At 44.7% G+C, this 20,616-nt stretch overlaps 1 protein-coding gene across 1 annotated transcript in view; it reads left to right on the top strand.

Moving 5' to 3' along the window:
* The window catches only part of LOC149358279 (glutamate receptor ionotropic, kainate 2-like), a 99,892-nt gene that overhangs the window by 55,736 nt on the left and 23,540 nt on the right, over positions 1 to 20,616 (top strand). The window contains exons 6-11 of the mRNA XM_089570309.1: positions 5,298 to 5,456; positions 6,379 to 6,483; positions 9,259 to 9,357; positions 10,808 to 10,999; positions 14,944 to 15,108; positions 17,315 to 17,511. Of these exons, the coding sequence (XP_089426435.1) occupies positions 5,298 to 5,456; positions 6,379 to 6,483; positions 9,259 to 9,357; positions 10,808 to 10,999; positions 14,944 to 15,108; positions 17,315 to 17,511 (917 nt within the window). The remainder of the gene's footprint in view (positions 1 to 5,297; positions 5,457 to 6,378; positions 6,484 to 9,258; positions 9,358 to 10,807; positions 11,000 to 14,943; positions 15,109 to 17,314; positions 17,512 to 20,616) is intronic.

The raw sequence follows: 20,616 nt of genomic DNA, 5'->3' as shown, positions 1-20,616 counted from the left end.
ATGTCCACCGGATATAGAAGACTGGATTTTTGGGCCATACCATCGGACGTTACTAGGATTCCTTCCAGAGTGAAGTGTGCCTCTATATTTGTAGATAATACTTTATGCAGCAGGCACACTGTCGCAATAAAAAAAAAAAAGATCAGTGAGTTAAAATGCTGTTCTAGCCTTTCGGAAGAGGAAACCGGCTAATATTTTATTATTGTAGCATTTTAGGCTCTGTGAAAAACCACAAGCCATGTTAGTTCAACTGAAAACCCGAGAGAAGGCGTCTGACTGAAGGAAGCATAACATCACAATCATGTATTAAAGGATAATCTTTTTGCTCGCCCATCATACATATCGTCCCGTTCTGACCACATGTTTAAAGTTGGTGTTCCATTTTCCAGAACAAGTGTGTTTCATAATTCATTTATTCCCAGAACGAGCGCATGCAGACTGGAACGATCTTACTCCCTCCATCGCTGCCATTTCTGACATCTACAATTTCAAGACTATTGTATTTTCTGCCGTTTTGTAAATAACATTGTATAGCATGCACAAGTATGTACCTTACCACTCCTTTCTGTAAGGCCTTCGGGCCTAGAAAGTATCCGAAATAAATAAATAAAAGTGACGCGGAAAGTCTTCCGGTGGGTCTTTAATTAACTCACTTCCTCAGTCACTGCATCGCTGTTATTAAAAACATGTCCGCACTACTTAACTCTGTAGTGCGCGTCGTATGACGTACACGGTAGATTCGACAAATGCCACTAGTTTTTAAGCCTCATAGATTTTCTTAAACCAAACTTATCGAGGTGTTTAAGAAAGTGAAGTTAAAATGGGAGGTTGCAGAGAGGCTTAGAAGGATTCAGATAACCTGTTGGAAGACCACCCACTGATAAATATTACGTATAAACTTTAATCGGCGTATTGCAACATCATTGGTTGATGGAGGGGTTTTTAGTTTTCCTGCTGAGTTTTATATACGGTGAAGTATATGTGCAGAGCTTCATCGCTCCTAGGCGTTCAGAACTTACGCTGATTTTGTGATTTTAATCATTTTAAACATTATTTCTTCAGTAAAGGAGAAAGTACTGGAGGCTCGGAACTTTTTTCTCACATTTTCATTGGGCGGGCATCACTGGATTGTTAACCAAGATCGCACTACACGTGAGGCGTATGAGAGCGAGGTGTTTTTTAAGGCCAAATCCTTTAATGGCTCATACTGTCGTCCGTTAACAAAGCGTGTCACACGCGTTTAACTCGGGAACTAAAAAAGATAGAATAAAACCAATGGCTGATTCAGTTAGGGAAGGAAAAATGAACCTAAAAGTTAAGTTTGATGACTGTAGGTTAATTAGTTAATTAATTATAGACAAAAATGTCGTCATTGCGTCGAAATAGCGCGGACGTCGATATAGCCACCTTAACGGTGTGACGTCACATCCACCGGAAGTCGTCACCGCATAGTGAAAATTGTCACAAAATGGTCCAAAAGAACGTCGGATTTGTGTCAAATTAGATGGAGAAATGTGTAATTAGGCGTAATTAACTCTTAAGAGCCCCGAAAGATGTACAATATGGGTATCGATGTAGCCACGGGGCGGTGTGACGTCACATCCACCAGAAGTCGTCACGGCATAGTGTACTTGGCTCTCGCCTCTCAACACTTTAGTTTGTTAAGCGTCCACGCAGTTTTTTAGGCCTCTTAGGCCGAGGAAAACCCAAGCCACAGCAATGTCGCGCAGCTAGGTCCAGTGCATGACCATTGGGCTTGATCTTTGGTGATAAATGTCACACGCTACGCCCCTACAGCGCGACTCGAGTAGAACCTCTCCATGCGCGCTCGTCGCCAAATTGCAGTCCTCGGAGCCCATGTATAGGCCGCGGTCCTCGAATCGGGAGCACTCCGGCCCGGGCCCGGAGGAAGAGCGGCTGCCGGGGCGAAGTAATGATCCGAGCCGAAATTAAGGACACTCGGCGTAGGCTGAGGACAGTGAGAGGCCGAGATTATACTCAGGCGCTCCCTCGGCGCCCATTGCGTAATTGCGTTCCACGTCGGGCTAGCTTTATGAACCGAGTGACCGGCAGGAATGAAGGCCCACACAAGCATAGAAAAAACGAAACAGATTAGAAAGATTATGGAGTGGGAAGAGTGAGAAGGAGTGTCTTCGCCACTGGGTCATTGCGGTGCTGTACTGGGCGCTATTTGCTTCGCTTATAATTGCTATGCTAAAACGCCACACGCATATCAGTGTCTATTAGGCGCGGTGATAAAAAATTTGAAAAGTTATAGAGTGTAAAAGAAAGCAAGATTTCAATTGCGTTACAGTAGGGTTCGCTGATGGACAGGAGCAATTTAGTCAGCTCTAGCTTTCCAATTTATAATAAAAGGAGGAGGCTATGTACATCACAGTTATGCCGGTATCTTTGCGCCTACAGACACGAAAAATTTACAGTAAATGAAAATATATCAAGACGGACATCTAGTATTCTTTACGAAAAAGAGCTTCCAAAGTGAAATTTCAAAGCGCCGAGCTTCTACGCACGCAAGAGTGAACTTAGGCCTTGCAAATCGGCCTTGAATCTGTGAACGCGCTCTAATTAAAGCATTTTTGTTCGTCACGCGTCAGGCGTAAGTTCCTTTTAAAAGGGAAGTAAACGTTGACCAACTTGAACAAACGCAGAGAAAGCTGCGATTAAAAGGACTAAATTTCGAAAAGGTATAAGCGGACTTTTTACCGCGATAAAAGCATGTGACAAAAAAAACAGTGTATTCTCTGATTAGCAATAGCTGCTTGTTAGAAATTTTGGTATTGCTGTCACTTGTGCCTGTCGCCGGATCCCTTACTTTGTCAAGCTGTCCTTATAACTTTTTGAGAAAGTCCATCAAAGATATGAAATGTTGAGACTAAAGGTTAGTTAATATTTGGCGCGGCACTAAAATATCATGCAGCTTTTTTTTTAAAATGGCTAACTCTCGGCACCACGTTATTGTCTCCTCAAAAGCGTTGAATCTATATGCAACTTTCAGTAAGCTCAATATTGCTCGCACCCTTCTGTCATTCAGAAAATACAAAGCGGAAGGCAACATTGGGGAAAACACGCAACTAGCTGACAATTTCCCATGGGCTCCGTTCAAGCTTAAAGCGGCGCAGTTCGCCAGTCTATCGATTACCTGGCTTTAACGCACAACGTCTGAAACCTCGGCCCCAGGGGGAACCGCAGAGATATTGTGTTCCCATAACGATTTAAACATCCAGCGCGCCGATAACCATCACGCTCGACGGAGTGTTTTCATTGTACAGACTGTGAACCGCACCTGGAAGTGATTTCATTGCCCGTTTCGGTGGAGGGAAACAACCGTCATTCTTAATATCTTTATTCTCGCTGTTTCCCTTCAAAATGGCGTGGTGATTTCGGAAAACACGACGCCAGAACACGGGGCTTACATGACACATCGTATATACGGTAAGAAAAGCGAAGGAGGTGGCTTGGTGGAAGCAAGGCCGTTGCCAGATAATAACGGCTGTGTTTCGTTCCAATGGGTTATTGATTCCCTCTGCACGAAAGGGATCGACTAAAGTTTCGAGGTTCGCGTGGCTGCAACGAAGCTAGCCTGGCTCAGTCAACCGCAGCTGTTGCAGGAGCTTGAAGGCAGTTTCGCTGCGCCGGGGTCGTGTCACCGGGCCAATATTTCAGGCGCAATTCGATCGCATGCGGAGGCAAAGGTGCCAAGCACTGTGGTGCTTGCGTCTAACCACGATTACACGAGGTCATAGTGAGCGTCAGTAAGTTGCTAATTTATTGTTGCCCCTATGAAAAAGAGCACCTATGGCATTGTTTTCACTATGCGTATTCTTGTGTATACAACGTATTTATGTATTATTCGTTTGGATTCACCGTGCCTCTTCTTGTAGATGCAACATATTTATGCTCTGTGAAAAATTACCGGAGTGGCACTAAGGAACTCACATGCGAGTAATACGAACGCATTTAATTGTATTCCAGTCCTATTCCAATTCCTTTATAATTATATTCAAATCCTACTTTAATTCTATTCCAACTCTATTCCCACTAGATTCTAATTCTATTGTAATCCTTTGTAATTGGTGCAGTTGTAGGTACTAGTGCTTACTATTACTGGTTAGCATTTTGTACTTTGCCGCCTATTATGACGTCACACTATTTCGACCAATAGCGAGTTGCGAACGCTGCCAATTTTTGGGCGACGCCGGGCTTTCGTGTCGATTAGCCGTCCAATGCTTTCTTGAACAGAACTTGAACAACTTGAACAGAACGAAAACGAAAGCGCAGAAGTGCTGAAGGAGGCAACACGGCAGTAGGGTAGTTTACTGCTTTCGCTGCGGCCGGGATTCTGAGAGATTTCTAAGTCTGTTTTTGCACCGCTCGAGCTCTAAGGACACTCATTCTTACCAATACGCTCAGTTCCCGCAGATATTTTGTACCACCACGTCCTTGTTTTACATATTCGCTGAACTGAAGGTCTAAAACACTCAGTGATTCATTCCGTTCACCAATTAGCCACTTTTTCACCCGCCTATTGAGTTTCTCTCACACATACTCGCTTGGTGTTTCGTTCAGCTATTGAATGAAGCATAATTATTCTGAATTATCCATTCAGTCGTTGAACCTCCGTTTTTCGCACTCACTCATCGGTTCACTCACTTACACTCTCTAGCTGCCTTTCTCTTTATTTGCTATTAATTTTTCCACGCCTTTAGTTTGTTATTTGCTATCTATCCACTAACAGGGCTTGTGGATAAATCCTAGGAAACACTGTGCGTTCATTGTGAAAAAACACATCAACATTCACTACTGCTAGAGAGGCGTTGTGATGTCAATGGTTTACTGTCAGAACCCCTTTAGGGAACTGGAAACAGTTCATGGAGGAAACACTTAAAGATGCAGAAAGGTATGGGGGAAATACTTTTACTTTACTTTTGATTTCTCTATAAGACAATGAAAACTTGAGGTTGCATCGTAATGAGCATAAGCAGAATCAGTTCCGCGCAACGGAGGTCCGCGCAGCTCATTGCCTGATTACACTACCGCCACCATTATAGCAGTCTCCGCGGTCACATTGATAGCCGCATGACTGCATAGCTTTCCATATTTGAGCTAAACAATAAAGCGAATGTTTACGACTTGGCCCAGCTCTGTGAAATCTCACCTCATTGTTTCTGTGCCCGCATTGCTCTTACTCGTGCCTGCAATCGCTACTCGGCAGGACTCAGGCGCGTTCCTTGCTTCGCTTTGCTCCACATGACCCGTTTTTTTTTTTTCATTTTCAGACTGACGCTGCTATGCTGTATGACGCCGTGAAGCTCTTCGCCCTCAGCCTGATTGAATGGAACGGCGGAAAGGACGCAGTGTTTCCTGCCCTTATCTGCAAAGAGGACACGGTTGCGGACGATAACAACACTGACGAGCTCATCAGTGTTATGAAAAAAGTGAGCGCGATTATCCTACGGCTCAAATTTTGCCGTATTTTCAGAACGTCTTTTAGAATGGACGCATTTCAGCATGGCAAGCATGAGTTTCGAACGTCGCTAGCTGGGAATTTGGACGCCTCGACAGCTCCAAAGCACAATAGCGAGGTGAATTAACGTAAGTGGGCAAGATATCAAGAAGTCACAAAAACGTAACGCCTGGAACCCAAGCAGCGGGAAAGCTGTAGAGGTTAAGTATTCAGCAAATGGCAGCAATACGAAGTGGCGGGCTTACCACAAACGCGAGTAACGGCAAGAAGTTCAGAAAATTCTGCATCTTAAGCCTGTGTAAAGCAAACAATTCCAGAGTCTAACACGGATATTCACTATCTGTCTGCGGACGCACTGCTTTAATAAAAGTTATAAACATAAAGAAACCGTGCCGCAACAAATAAACTAAGTACACTAGAACTACGGTTTCGAAAAAGAGTTTTCCGAGAATTGCAAACAGCTAGACAATACATGGATGGTTGGAGATTTTTCAGCAATTGGCAGTAACCTCATTTCTTGGATGATCTTGCGCTTGTGTCTTAAATATAGTGAATTTAAAAATGCCGAAAAACAAATTCTTCTGTGCGAAGGCCCAGTCGCTTAAAGTAACGGTGTGATCGTCCTGTTAATAGTGCTTCATCACCGTTTAAAGCCAAGAGTAGAAGCAGTTCGTAATTGCTAGTTCAAAAAATGCAACTACCTGGTTTGGTTAGTCGCTGGAAAGGTATTAATATTTTGTCACCTCAGTGAGTTTCAATAAGCGAAGGTAGACAGCTTTTCAACCAAGAAGTCTTCTTATATCACTGAAAGTGACAGTTTTTTCAGTAAAACAAAATGGAATGCCAAAAAGTTCCAATTGGATTGCTGAATCCGATTAACGTTTTATTTACAGATGAAATTTGACGGACTTACTGGAATGGTGCGCTTGGATAACAAGGGCGTCAGAAGCGACTTCAAGCTCTACGTAACAGAACTTGGCCTGGACGGATTAGAAGAGGTATGAACGCTCAGCATTGTTGGGGGTAGTCTAGGAGGACCGAATACAGTGAAGCCTGCCTTGCTTGCAACAACCACGTGGCCGAACCTGAAGCACTATCATCGTTATCGATCAGCAAAACACAGCAGAAATCCGGTTCTCAATTAATAAGCTTATGGCTTCGGAAAGGAGACGCGACCGGTAAAATGCCCAGACATTGGTGACATTTAGACTTGACTTGTGTGAATCCGACATCAGAAACAACAAAAAACAACATGGAGCATCGAAAAGATTGCATCAGCGCTAGGGCGCAAAATGAGTAAAGCATAACGAACATGCTTAGAATGACATTTTAGTGAAACGTTTTGAGTTCCTTCTTTTGTTATTTCAGAAAACCGGTGAGGCGTTTGTGTCCTTACGCGCTACAGAGTACATTTTAAGGAAGAAAACATTCGTAGTGCCTAGTAGAGCATCAAGATCGTTTGGCCCTGCATATACGCTTCGTTCATTTAATTTGTTATGATCATGGGTATCAACAGCTTTTCCCTAATTTCTACGAGCTTCGTTAATACTTAATAACAGGTTTTTTTATCACTAGCATTGCTTCTGTGTATATTTCCCGCTTTTGATGCGTTAAAGATAAAAAAAATCAGAACAAACTACAGTTATTCTGTTTTCGACCAAGTACACAATTTACAGCGAAATATAAAAAAAAAGTGATGAGAGGAAAAATGAGGCATGCAACATACCAGCACGATTAAGAGGAGGAAGAATTTATTGACGGTGAAATCAATACTCTAGGATGCTCTTGTACGATACAATATCAGTAACCGCCAGATATCGGTAATATCTGTCAATAATCAGTAATATACGGCAGCTACTGATAAAAGAGGTTATGTTTAATACGTGTTTGCCTACTTGAAACAGCGGTGACATCTTTAGCAAGGTCTCCGCGTGTTGCACCGGTACAATATTTTTACCGTACGTACTTTCCTGCGGGAGATACGGCGAATTTATCACGACAATGTGTAACCTCAGTGGCTGTCACGATGCATCATAGGAAACTGCAACATTTCGCCTGGTGTTTAGAGCAATGATAATTTGGAGTTATAACAAAGTCATGAGATTGTGCTTGAGTGTTTGTTTACATTGTGCAGACACATGCGGAGCCTACGCCAAATCTCACCACCTGATTCCTGCACTGCGAGCCTTAAAGACATTGTGTACTCCTTTCTAATGAACTATGCACACACCATGCATAGACAAGCGGTCTGTCTGCCAACAAGACCCGTTTTGCCCTTCACTGGAGGCTGAATATTGGCGACGAAGATTGAGAATAAATCAGCTCGTCGGTTTACTTATCTTTCGGTTGATTTGGTGTAAGCTGTAAGCTCACCCCTACTTAAAGGACAGCGGAGACCGACTGTTCCCTGGACTCGGCTCTAGGCTACGTGCAGGTGGCAGTTTTGCGTCAAATTAAGCGCAGCATCAGAACGGAAGGCACTGGGTGCAGAAAGACAGACTGATGTCTTTTTTAAAAAGCAGCTATTTATACTGATGACACGCACATTTATTCCTCTAAACAAGACCAATGCCAATATTGCAACACTCATTGGTTCGCATTGGTATTTATTTACCTAATTTGAAAGCCCTGTTGTGTCTCAGGATTAAAAAACTGCACAATGTTGAAGGGAGTAACACCGCAGTCCATTCGCGCCCTTCACAAGTACGCCGTGTGCTGCCCATTGAAAATCGTTTTATCTTTAGCGACTGGGCTTTTTAAATGCGCTGCATTATTTTGAAGGCAATTATTTGGTAACTTAATCAGCATACGGATAACTGCGTCTCTTTTGTCGTTAGGCCGCTTTTGCACTCTAGCTGCGTCCAGATTTCGACTGGCTTTGTTATCTGACTTGCACAAATAAGCAGAAATCATTTCTTCCGAATTAAATTCATGCAGTGGCCGCCTTCTGATGGTTCTTTTTTTACCATCAGTAATTCTAACAGCACGAATTCAGGGGGAATTATTAATAAAGGCTTAGAATCGAAAGCTGTACTAGTAGAAACATGTTTAAAAAGAACAGCGCAGAAGTGCAGTGAGCTAAGGACGCCTAAACTTGAACAAAGTTTGTGGTGCTTAAAATCCCATCGTGACTGGCCGACACGGAAGCGCTCACCAATAGTAACAAACAAACAGAGAGCCTTCAATTGCAGCAGTTAAATAAAACTGCGATCGTGAAACGAGTCTTCTTTTTTCATCTTTTCTTGGGTCCTGTGTTATGAAGTCCGACTTCCCTGCCCAGAAGAAGTAAATGCAAACGCATAATTGCCTCTATAGACGATTTTCTGCAATTCAGGCTCGCTACAGACTGAAAGTGTTTGCGTACAAATATCGGTCTACCGGTGTTCGCTCGTGAGGACGAATTCCGGACAAAGCCTGGGAAACGTACACTCCGTTACCTAAGTTTATGATCTTGATCAACGCTGTTTCACTTACATATCCCTCTAATTGTCAAGCTCTTTTGCTGGTCCGACTCACTCACTCACTCACTCACTCACTCACTCACTCACTCACTCACTCACTCACTCACTCACTCACTCACTCACTCACTCACTCACTCACTCACTCACTCACTCACTCACTCACTCACTCACTCCACTCACTCACTCACTCACTCACTCACTCACTCACTCACTCACTCACTCACTCACTCACTCACTTAATGAGGCTGTTCACTGAGCACTTAGCTTTTTCCCTGGGTGACGTTTTTATATTAGCCTTCAAATTTCCTGCAGATTGGAACGTGGTCTCCTACCACTGGCCTGAATATCACCCAAGACGAGGATGAAGATGAGGACGGTGAAGATGAAGTCTTAAAAGTTGTAACAGTCCCGGTAAGTGGCACCATTCCTCTACACGCCACGCTTAGGTGACAGGTGCCGGATGCCGTGCACTGGCATCGGGATGGTCGGGAAAATAAAACTAAATTATTTGCTTGCACCCTGCTATATGAGTATCTTTTGACATTAATGAAACGGCTAAATTACATAGCATATCTCGGGTTGTGAGCATAAATTAGCATTCAGAGTCACTGGGCTCCTTCGCTTGTTTTTTTATCATTGCGGCGAGACTCTGCTAAAGATTGTCTAATCTAGCATATATTACGTTATTGCGATTAATTACTGGGATTTAAAGATTAAAGTGTCGTAACGAAGTCTATTATTAATCATAAATAGACCAAGCTTTTTTGTTAGCATTACCATGACGATGGATGAGAAATATGAAAAGGCTGCTGCCCTGGTCGGAGAGACTGCCGTCCCGTGTAAGGTGGCCACGGGTTGCAAGAATTATAAAAAAAAAAATATTGACTGGACCCGATTATCAAGGTAACGAGTTGTTCAGAGTTTGAAACTATCTGAACAAGCCGTTGCTTTCTCAGAAAAAAAAAATGCTATTAAAACCACGTTGAAGTCCACATCCCTTCAAAAGCTGTTATCAGTGCAAGCGCTATTCCATCAACATATATAACGTGTGCAGTCTGCGATCGAGGCGGCAGCGATTTATGGCGGCGCAATTCATAACGCTGGTTCCTGGACGTCAAAAGATGATTCAGCGATAATTTTAACTACGAAGGCACTTTGTTTCTTTTTTTGGCGTCAAGTTACTGTCCAAATAATGCACAGGAAGCTTAGATAAGCGTTGCCAGAACACCGCTGGCACAACAAGAGAAGTGCAAGAAGATGTACTGAGGATAAGCTGGGAATTTTGCTAAAAATAAATAAAAGAATGGGGCGCGGTACAGACCCAGCTATAAGACGATTTCCTGAGTACTAGCTTCGCAGTCGCACTCAAAGGAAGCTGCCGCGACGAAAGTTGGGAATAAGCAACATCAGTTGCTGGCTCGTTAGTTCTCTGCCATGCCATTGGCCAGTACCTCAGAAAGCAATTACTCTCTCTCGTACTTCGAGCTTAAGTGGAAGCGCGTCGTTGCCGATACGGGTCGCTGAAGGACGACAGAACAATTCCATTAGCAACGCCATCTGGCCTACACCACCGGACGGGAAAGCGCCTATGCATGCACCTGGCCCGAGACTGCAGTGCGCCTTATTTAACCGCGTAGGCTACGTTCTGAAGAGATTTGAAGGCTTCCACTCTAGCCTGAACTTAACGGGATGTACGTACCAGTATTGCATCGCAGTTCAGCTCTGTGAGTTCGTACAATAACTCCTAACTCCAGATTTTCCCAAACTTACTCGACTGCCTTCGTATCTCTTTAGAGTGCAGAGAGTGCTTGTCGATATGGTCTGCTCTTGAAATAACAAATCTCTGACTTATCATTTCCAGGTCAGCCCATTCGTGATGGTTGAAGAAAAAGACGGGGAAACGAAGTACAGTGGCTTTTGCGTCGACTTGCTAGACAAGCTGTCAAAGGAACTCGACTTCACATACGAGCTATACCTGGCGCCGGATGGCGCTCGAGGAATGCAAAACGAGTCGGGGCATTGGAACGGAATGATGGGAGAAGTCATATCGGGGGTAAGTTTCACTTCTGGGGGATGGCTTGTAGTTCCCTAGTTGACGCCATTAATTTTGCATACTGATTGCACGATGGGACGATCGTCTACACTTTCGGTAATTAGGGTGTTCCGAACGAAGCAGTGCGAAAAATGAGAGTTCGCGAGAAATAGAGCCTCTAGTCAACAAGTGGGCTTCTATTTTCAAAAACAATTATTACTTCAATTAGGGATCTTTTTCAGTATACGTGCTTCTCTTTTATTACTTCAGCCGTAACGTATCCACGGGTACCCTATCGGTAGCCGATGTTGGGCCCTTCCAACGATGTAAGAGAAACAGATGCTGTGTAGTTGCTCAGTGCATCGTTTGGAAATGAAACCCAGGGAAGTGACTTTGGAATGTGCCCTTTCTGTTGAATTAGAGAAGGCCGTTCGGTAGCAAAAATTCCGACTGGAGAAACAGATAGAACATCCATTGTGATCTCGCCACTGCATTATGAAAGGATGGACCATTACATTGGTACAACTTCTATTTGTCTATTACTGTGCATGTGTTTTGGCCGTATGGTGTATGTGTTGTATTGGTCTAGCCACCTGCTATGCATTTGAACGTTGTGCACTTTTTGCATTGAGAGTTGATGCAGTCAGATATAAAATAATGAAACGGCAAATGTATCAAGCATGTCCTCCTACCTGTGGTATTGCCCTGTTTTCATGACGTCAAGTTCAAGCGCCTTGCACCTGCTATGGCCACGAGCAGGTGCCCACTATAAATTGCAAGGCGGTTGACCAAAACAGCATGACAACAGGCCAATTGTATTGTTTGGAGGGCCTTTTTTGAGAGCCATCTTCCTCTTCGTTTTTGGGTTGTATGCGGCTATAGTACCTCCTGTGCTGTGAAAAGAACATGTAGAAAACTGCATTTAGAATTATGCCGTATATAAAGCACTAGGTGCGAAAGATAAATTCATTGAAATGCACATGAAAACTTATTGTTCAGATATTTTGCGACTTCCCAGAAAAAAATTACCTTGTAGGGAAGAAGCACAGTTAAGAAGAGGCGGCACACATTGCATAACGCTTTGGGAAATGAAAATATCAGTGTAAACTGAATGCTTCCAGAAAACTTCAAGAAATTATATCATAGATAACACCTATGTTAGGAACTAAAGGCTCACGAATAACAAACCTGAAGGCCACTTTTAATCAACGGCGTATTTTTCAATACGAAACTAGATGACTGAAAAGGAGCACAGCTGAACGCTACGGGAAGACTGCAAGCAACTGGATTCCAAATAATACAAAACACGCTTCCTAAATAACGCAGTTTAAATAATTTTTAAAATAATAATTACTTTGAGTACGGCGTGCATAAGAAATAAAATAAATTCATATCTCTTTCGCACATATTGACTCCACAAGGATTGTGGCGGCACCTGCATCCTCTTTTCAGAGATTGCATCTCAATTACGTGCAGCATCGAATAGCTGTAGTCAGTCAGAGAGGTGGCTCCGAAGATGCGAATTTTAGGGGGCCAGGTTTGTGGCGCCACCTTTCGTCTTGTCTTCCTACTACATACAGCACCCACCTGCCTCGTGGGAGATGAAATAGATGGCGCCATAGCTCCACAACGTAGAGAAGCGTTGGGCTGGTTTTGGAATGGGAAGAAGTTCTTGTTTGCTAAGCCTTTATGCACTGGAGTTGCTGCTAGAGCCATGTGCCCAGCGATTCCTTGTAAACGCAAATTAAGTTTTTGATGAGTCGCTACATTCTGCACAATAGGAAAATTACACAGCTCTCCAGCTAGAAGCTTTAACGATTCGTAGAAGCATCTCACTTAACTTATTTATCGGCTAGGTGCTCTTGCAGGAATATACGCGTATGTACGGCGTCGCAGCACACAATTATCGGGATGTTTTAAAAAGATATCTGCTTTGAAATAACGTTGTATTGTTTTTCAAGCCATTTTTAAAAGCACTTGCCGGCCGTTATGGAAAGGCCAACTTCGTCGACGCACTGTGAACAGAGAAATTCATTTTTGTGAACTTTCCTTAAAGTGCCTTTCTATGGGCCGCGTTCCTACCAGATGCCCTCACCCGGGGCAGCTTGAGAGCATGTCGGCCTTGTAAAAAATGACCTCTTATTCTTACACATTTTGTTTAGGATCATGTTAGGCAAGTAAACCGTAGCAAAATACGAGAGCCATAAGAAAGAGGCGACGAACAGTACGTTTTTCGCGCTAGCTCTTCTTGACAAAGATGTAGTACATTTTCTAGTTAGTCGAACTCGTGGTCTTAACTGTTCTGGTTTGCACTCTAATTTCATTGATGAAGGGCCGACCGCATAGGTACATATATTAGAGTGGGCAGATAAAAAGAAAGAAAATAATGTTGCTCAGCCTGCTCCGCCTAAAACACAACGGGCTACCGCACAGGTGCAGTCTTTGCCATAAGTAACCAGGCTGCTCGGTTTTCTTCTCACTCGCATATTAAAGCTATTATGCCAGCCCTCAAGCTCTAAATCACTGTATAGTAAAGAGAACCCCCCTGTACTCACCTTCAAAGAACTTTTTGATCTTTGGGGAAGGCGTGAGGGCTCTACTATACGAATGAGAACCAAACCATGCAGCCTGGTCACTTTTGACAAAGACTGTACATACCGGGTGTTTCAGCGAACACTTTCATAATTTTTCAGAAATAACGTTTTTGGGGTAAAAATATGGCTTTTGCGGCATTGTATTACCAGCGTTGGCGGACACCCGAAAAGTAAGTTGGTTGACTAATTTTTATAATTAACCTTTTAACTAGTATAGTTAGACGCCTAGTTGTAATTAGAGATTTTCAGCCGGTCGTTAGTAATAGCCATATCAGTTCTTATTATTTCGAAAACGCAGTTACCCTCGCCGCCGTGGCTGGGCAAAGTTTGGCGGCATCGTACTAAAGTACATGCGCTTTTGAAAGCATGCAGGAAAGGCAACCCCTCCAGTGCGCGTAACTAGTCGAAAAAGCCAAATTTTGCCGAGCCACAGCACCAAGGGTAATTGCGTTTTTGAAATTCTAAAAAGATATGGCTATTACTAACGACCGGATACAGATCTCTAATTGCAACCAGGCGGCTAACACTAATAATTAAAAAGTTAATTATTAGAAATTAGTTAACCAGCTTACTAACCAGCAGGCCTAGCAATACCATGCTTCAAAAGAAATGGTTTTACCCTAAAAAGCCTATTTTTGAAACACCCGGTATATTAGTGTGTGCAGAGAAAAAGAAAAAAAAAATAATGTTGCCTCCCCCCCCCCCCCCCCCTTCGTCTAAGGCTCAATGGGCTTACCGCAGAGGTACAAAAATTAGGGTGGGCGTGTTAAAAGGAACGAAAAATAATAGCATCCGGCCAGCACCGCTTAGAGCACAACGGGCTTACCGCATAGGTACAGATAGTAGTTTGGGCTTAAAAAAAAGAACTAAGAAAAAACTGCCCTGCCCGCACCGTCATACGACACAACGGGCTACCGCATAGTACAGTGTGAAGTCAGAAAACCACTCTGAAAACTTTTTGCATGTGTTCCGATGGGCCGTATACCCACCTATCACCCCTACCCGACGACGGCAGCACCACCACATTTTGCTTACGTCACAGATCGGTGTTGACCTTCAGATTGTCTCCGTCTATTTGTCTTTTTCGCACAACCTGTCTCTTCCGTTTCACCTCTCTGGCAAGTTTTGCTTGCTCCATTGGTGTTAGCTGCTTTTGAAACTAACGGATATATATATATATATATATATATATGTCTCATTGGGTTCTACTAAAAAAGTCTCTTGCCGGTCAACATAACATTGACAGGGAGGTTTTCTGTGGAAGGCATAGTTACGTCATTCCCAGACGGCAGTTATTGTCTCGAAAATTCCCCTGTGTTACTAATGCCACGGAGTGTCTGTTCGTGAGATTATTCCTTTGCCGTTTTGCAGAAAGCTGACCTGGGGCTGGCGGACATCACCATCACCGAAATGCGTGAGCGCGTGATCGATTTCACGTTGCCCTACATGAGCGCCGGCCTTGTTGCGGTTACCAAGAAAGGGCAGCCCAGAAGTCCTGGCGGCATCTGGTCTTTCTTCCTGCCACTCACGCGAGAGGCAAGTGGTTCCTCTTTCTCCCTTGCTTATTTCTACCATAGCTCAACCTCCGAGATTATCAGACTCTGCTTCAATTTGACATAGACTGCAGCAAGAGCTCGCCGAATTATCACAATGCAGGCGCCAGAGGACAACAAGCAGTAAGCAACCGACTGTGCTAACGCTTTACTTATATGTACTATTATTCACAGAAAGTTCCGTCAAGCACTGCACAGTAGTTTAACGTTGGCAAAATAGATTGCTCTTTGATCGATAACCTAGTATTCTGTTTGCCCACAGCAGACTCCCCTCAAACGCATAAGATGACGACCGATGATGCACAATAAGAATTAAGACGTTAGAGCTGAAGAAAGGCATGGACTGCGTCACTATATCAACGATTTGTGTTGCTAAACACAGCATTTTGCTTAAAGGACTTCGAGCTTAGTGTGGTGGAGAATGCGCAAGCAGTAAAGCCGAACCGAGCAGTGGAGAAAGAATCTGACATGGGTGAAAAAAGTGCACAGATGTGAACTGCTTCCCTGAAATGTGTGAGGAGAATCTGGGCTGCTTCTTTGAATCATCCGCGGACAATCTAAAGAAAGCTCATTTTCAGCCAAAATTTCTCGCTCCGGAATATACACCGCTGCGGACTATCTAGGAAAAACTTCTTATTTTAGACCATATAATTTGCTTCTGCGGACTAAGCAACGGATGCGCACTATAGTCCTGAAAACGCGGTATAGATGAGGCGCCACACTAGGAAGTTTTGGTAGCGCGAAGCCAGCATTTGAAATCGGCTTATAAAATAAGGGCCCACAGCTATTAGGCCTGCCTCTCTTAGGCTTGTCACCCCACCGCTCTTATGAAAACTCGTCGGTTTGAAGTGGCGCGTGCTTGCGAAGGGAAATCGAAGGATTGTCATTTTGTCATGCTTTCGCATTCCCTTTTGCTTTTCTGCCAAGTGTTAAGTAAGCGGTTGCAGAAAAGTGGCCTCCGCAGTGCGTATAATTCCAGTCGCAGTTGTTTGGGACAGCGCAGGTGCGCTCACACGTGACTGCAACGATTACAAAAAACAGGCTTGGTAAACAGTTACCAGAAGCACATAATCAGTTGTGCCGTAACAGTTTGGAAAAAACAAGAAATACACTTAGTCTAAGCTCGCAGAGTCGCAGAGTTCGTTACAGAGTTTGAACACGCGGAAACATATGCAAAAAAGCTGCTCCGCAAACACCGATTCGGAGTTTTGTGTGGCTAGTGCTGCCCTCGCTGATCGAGAGACGAAAACGGTTTTGCGCTCTCTGAATAGCTCTATAGAGGTCGCCTCATTCGCACTTCTTCTAAAGCTGCAACTTAGCTCCTATTCCGAAGCCCATTTAGAACGCTCTAACACGCCATGTTGCTAACTATGCGCAAGCACACTTCTATACATGCTTCCATATATGTATGCTAGGTAGAAATGTCAGAGTGCACCAAGTGCTTGCCTGAAGATATTTTCGTCTTTTCTAGATAGCTTCTACTGCTTCATATTGACGATGCTGCGAAAGAGTGGCGCTATTACTACAAATAAAGCTTGACTGCATAGAAATATGGCATTCACCAACTTGTCCATATTTTCTGGGGTGCTCGGTAATCCCCACTTCTTTTGCCTTCAGTAGCAATGCGGTCTCTGAAAGTGGAAAACTCCACATCTAGGCAAGCTTCGCTTAATCTTGAGCACAAAAGTTGCCTCTTACGGCCTAATAAATCAGCAATTTCAAGCACAAGTTCCCTTTCTCTGCTATTATACATTGCGCTGCGCCAGTGTAGTGACCAGAACCAAGTGATACACATATGCTTCCGTATTGATGTTTCCGAGACTAAGCATCGTCGTTGTGTTCAAACAAGGCCTTGCTTAGGCGTTCAACGTTTTAGTTGTTTCTTTGGACCGCTGTAGGTATAGATGGCAACATTAGACCCGAAGCGCCAGGACAATACATGGATCCTTAATGTACCACTGCATCAGTCACTGGTGCAGTCTGTTCGCAGCCGTTTGCCCTCCATGACACGGTAAGGCAGGTGCACAGGAATCTTTCGTTCAAGAAAGCCCCGCATGTAATCTGTACAGCCATGACTCCGTATTGTGCCGCCAACTTCTTTTCTTGGCATCGGCTTTCAGAGGCAGGTTGGGCGGCAAGAAAGGCATAACTAATAGCCGCCATACGGCTGTCACTTTGGCAACACGTAGGTGTGGATCTACATCCTCCTGGCCACGGCGTGCACCATATTCGTGATGTACATCAGCGCCCGACTAAGCTTCCGCGAGTGGATGCTGGTGGACGATGGCAAGGGAGGAGAGTGCATGGAGAACCGCTTCAACCTCTTCAACTGCTTCCTCTTCGTACTCACCACGCTCCTCCACCAGAGAATCACCCTCGATCCCAGGTAAGGCCACGGGCGTCCTCAGAAGCGCACTTCCCACTCCTGGAATATGGCTGCTGCTCTTTACATCTAACTTCTCAGTACAAGAAGAAAAAATTGCGAGGACACCTTGGCAACTAAAGAGTTGAGAGGCAAAAACCGAGGACACTATACCGTGACGACTTCCTGTGGACGTGACGTCACACCGTTCCCGTGGCTATATCGATACCCAAATTGCACATCTTTCGGAGATCTTAAGTGTCAATTACGCTTAATGAGACATTTATCTATCTAATTGGACACAAATGCGACGTTTTTTCGACCATTCTGTGACAATTTTCACTATGCCGTGACGACTTCCGGTCGATGTGACGTCACACTGTTTCCGTGGCTATATCGACGTCCGCGCTATTTCGATGCAATTACGACATTTTTGTGTATAATTAATTAACTGATTAATATACAGTCACCAAACTTGGCTACTAGGTTCATTTTTTCCTGCTCTATCTGAATCAACCATAGGTTTTCTCCTTTTTTTGGTTCCCGAGTTAAACGCGTGTGACACGCTTTGTTAACGGACGACAGTATGAACCATTAAAGGCTTTCGCCTTAAAAGAAAAAAAAACCCGGGCATGCTGAAACGAAAGGCTGATTCTCAACACTGTATACAAAGCACTAAAAAATAAAAATATATTGTTCTTTGTTTATGCAATCAGAGCACATATAAGGAACTGCTCAGTCCAGCAGAAGGTTTATAGGGCGGTGCCCGGCAGTATAGTTGACTGAAGCCTCAACACTGCAGAAGGACAGCCTAGCTGCCATCTCTCGACCGGCCCCGTCTAGCAAATGGAGATGTGCACCCACCCACCAATACCCTCCATTCACCTCCCCAAGCCACCTTCACCTACTTCCACCCTTCACAAAGCCTGCACCCAGCAGAAGCCTACGCAGAAGCGGAACAAAGAACTGACGTTGAAAACGAATTGAAACATGCAGTGGGAAAGCCAGCTGTCGTACAGAAGCATAGCCACCCTCCATCCACCTTCCTTCCCCAGTAAAAGCAGTGATTAAAGCGACAGCATCCAAGCAATAATCGATGGCAAATCGAACGGCTATCACGGCCTCCTCGCAATAGGTTTCATGATCGTCCTGACAATTTTTATTTTTTACTAAATGCCACAGACGGTGCATTGCCGACACCGTCAATGTAAGGCTAGCCCCTCCTACTTTTAGCACAATCACAAAACAACCAACCGGTCGCTTCGAATCTAAACAGTCCGCAGCTGCCAACTTACTCCCGTAAGCTCAGTCAAGTGGGCAGCTTATGGAAAGGCAGTACGCCCCAACACATTGCCTGCACTCTCGATTGCAGCATGCTGAAGGAGAAGCCTGTCGTGTTCGTGTCGTGACCTTAGCGGAAAAGGCAGTGAGGTTCGCGCGGTCAGTCATCACAGCGTCTCAATGGTTCGCGCTCCGTTTTCTCTGTACTAAGAGCAGCCGGGTGAATGCGAAGCATCTGGTGTGCTCTCGCGAGCACCAACAGTCTCTGTGTGATATGTTGCCGTCAGATACCGCGCGGCGAACAATGGATGACGTCGGTGGAGTGTCAGCCTCCCGTGAGTACTGGGAAGCCAAGAGAGAAGGCAGCGAGCGTGACTGGACCTTGGCTTCGTGATGAATGTTCAATGATTGCGCGTTTAGTTACTTTAGTAGCCTCGCACTAGAGATGCAGTAATGATATTGTCTTTTTTCCTGAACAGTGGGTGGCGCAGAAGCATTACAGGCTGATTTTCTGGTTGCTTGTACGGCTAACTTGAAGACTTCTGCGCTAGAGTGCAGAGATAACCTTGTCGTAGGAACCCAGATTGCCTAAGTGCTCATACAGGGGCTGAGAACGCTTAGTCAGACAAACATTAACCTGAAATAGCTAGCCCTTCCGAGAATATCTTATGTGACAGCACCACCTGAATTACTACACGCAGTATGCGCTACATGCTACACGTTATATGAGCCAGAAGGGAAATAAAAGTACAGTCAAAGGGGTTGATCATACAGCGAAAATGAATCTGCAGCAGACTTGCCCTCAGTCGTTAGCGCAAGATATTGTTTAGTATTCAGTCACTACGTATGCCATTCATATTGTCACGTTGTAGTGACGGCAATCCAGCAGTCAAGAAGACAGCAAGAAGTCTTTTAAACGAAGCTCTTTATTTGGGCTGACTTGCGCCCGCAAAACAACTGAATCACTCGGAGGCGGCGTAAGCAACAAACGTGCTCGTCAGTCGTCGAACTATGAATGTCCGCTGCTCGCGGCATCGCTCAATTTAAAGCCGGCAAAGAAACTTCCAGATAGCAGGACAAGATCATCTACAGTAATCTGGAAAAACCTAGATGCAGCCTTTCATGGCTGCAATCAATCGAGATTAGACTGGTCGCTTCTCGCGTCACGAACAACAATGATAACAGCCCTTTCCTGCAGCCTTGAGCGTGAACGAACAAACACTACAATGATACGTGGCATTACCCCCCTTCCAAAGAAGCATCGTCTCGATGCTTTAAAATGAAATTAAACACGGAGAATGCTTCGAGTACTTAGAGTCCTTTAGCGTTCCTAATAAGGTGTAAGGGCAGCGGTAAAAGCTTCAAGTCTGGCCGTGTCGTCGTCGTCGTCGTCGGTGTTTTCGTCGGTGTTGTAGTTTTTGTCGTCGTATTTGTCGTCGTAGGGATCGTCGTCGTCGTAGGGGTCGTCGTCTTCGTAGGGGTCGTCGTCGTCGTAGGGGTCGTCGTCGTCGTAGGGGTCGTCGTCTTCGTAGGGGTCGTCGTCTTCGTAGGGGTCGTCGTCGTCGTAGGGGTCGTCGTTGTCGTAGGGGTCGTCGTTGTCGTAGGGGTCGTCGTTGTCGTAGGGGTCGTCGTCGTCGTAGGGGGCATGGTCTTCTGTTTTTGTCGATGGAGGATCTTAGTTCTTGCGCTCAGAAGCAACCTCACCTCGAGAGGCTGCTTTATTCAGTTTAACCTTCGGGGGCTGGGGAAGCGTCCACGCACTGCGTAGCCTCGGCTAGGAGATACTTAGCGCGGTGACGATAGCGACGGAGAACGCGATAGGCGGCTCCTCGATGAGTATCCTTCGCG

This window comes from Amblyomma mixtum, chromosome 2, assembly GCF_055824585.1.
Source record: "Amblyomma mixtum isolate Tamu chromosome 2, ASM5582458v1, whole genome shotgun sequence".
NCBI classification, from domain to species: domain Eukaryota; kingdom Metazoa; phylum Arthropoda; class Arachnida; order Ixodida; family Ixodidae; genus Amblyomma; species Amblyomma mixtum.
This window is presented reverse-complemented; position numbering and strand designations above follow the sequence as displayed.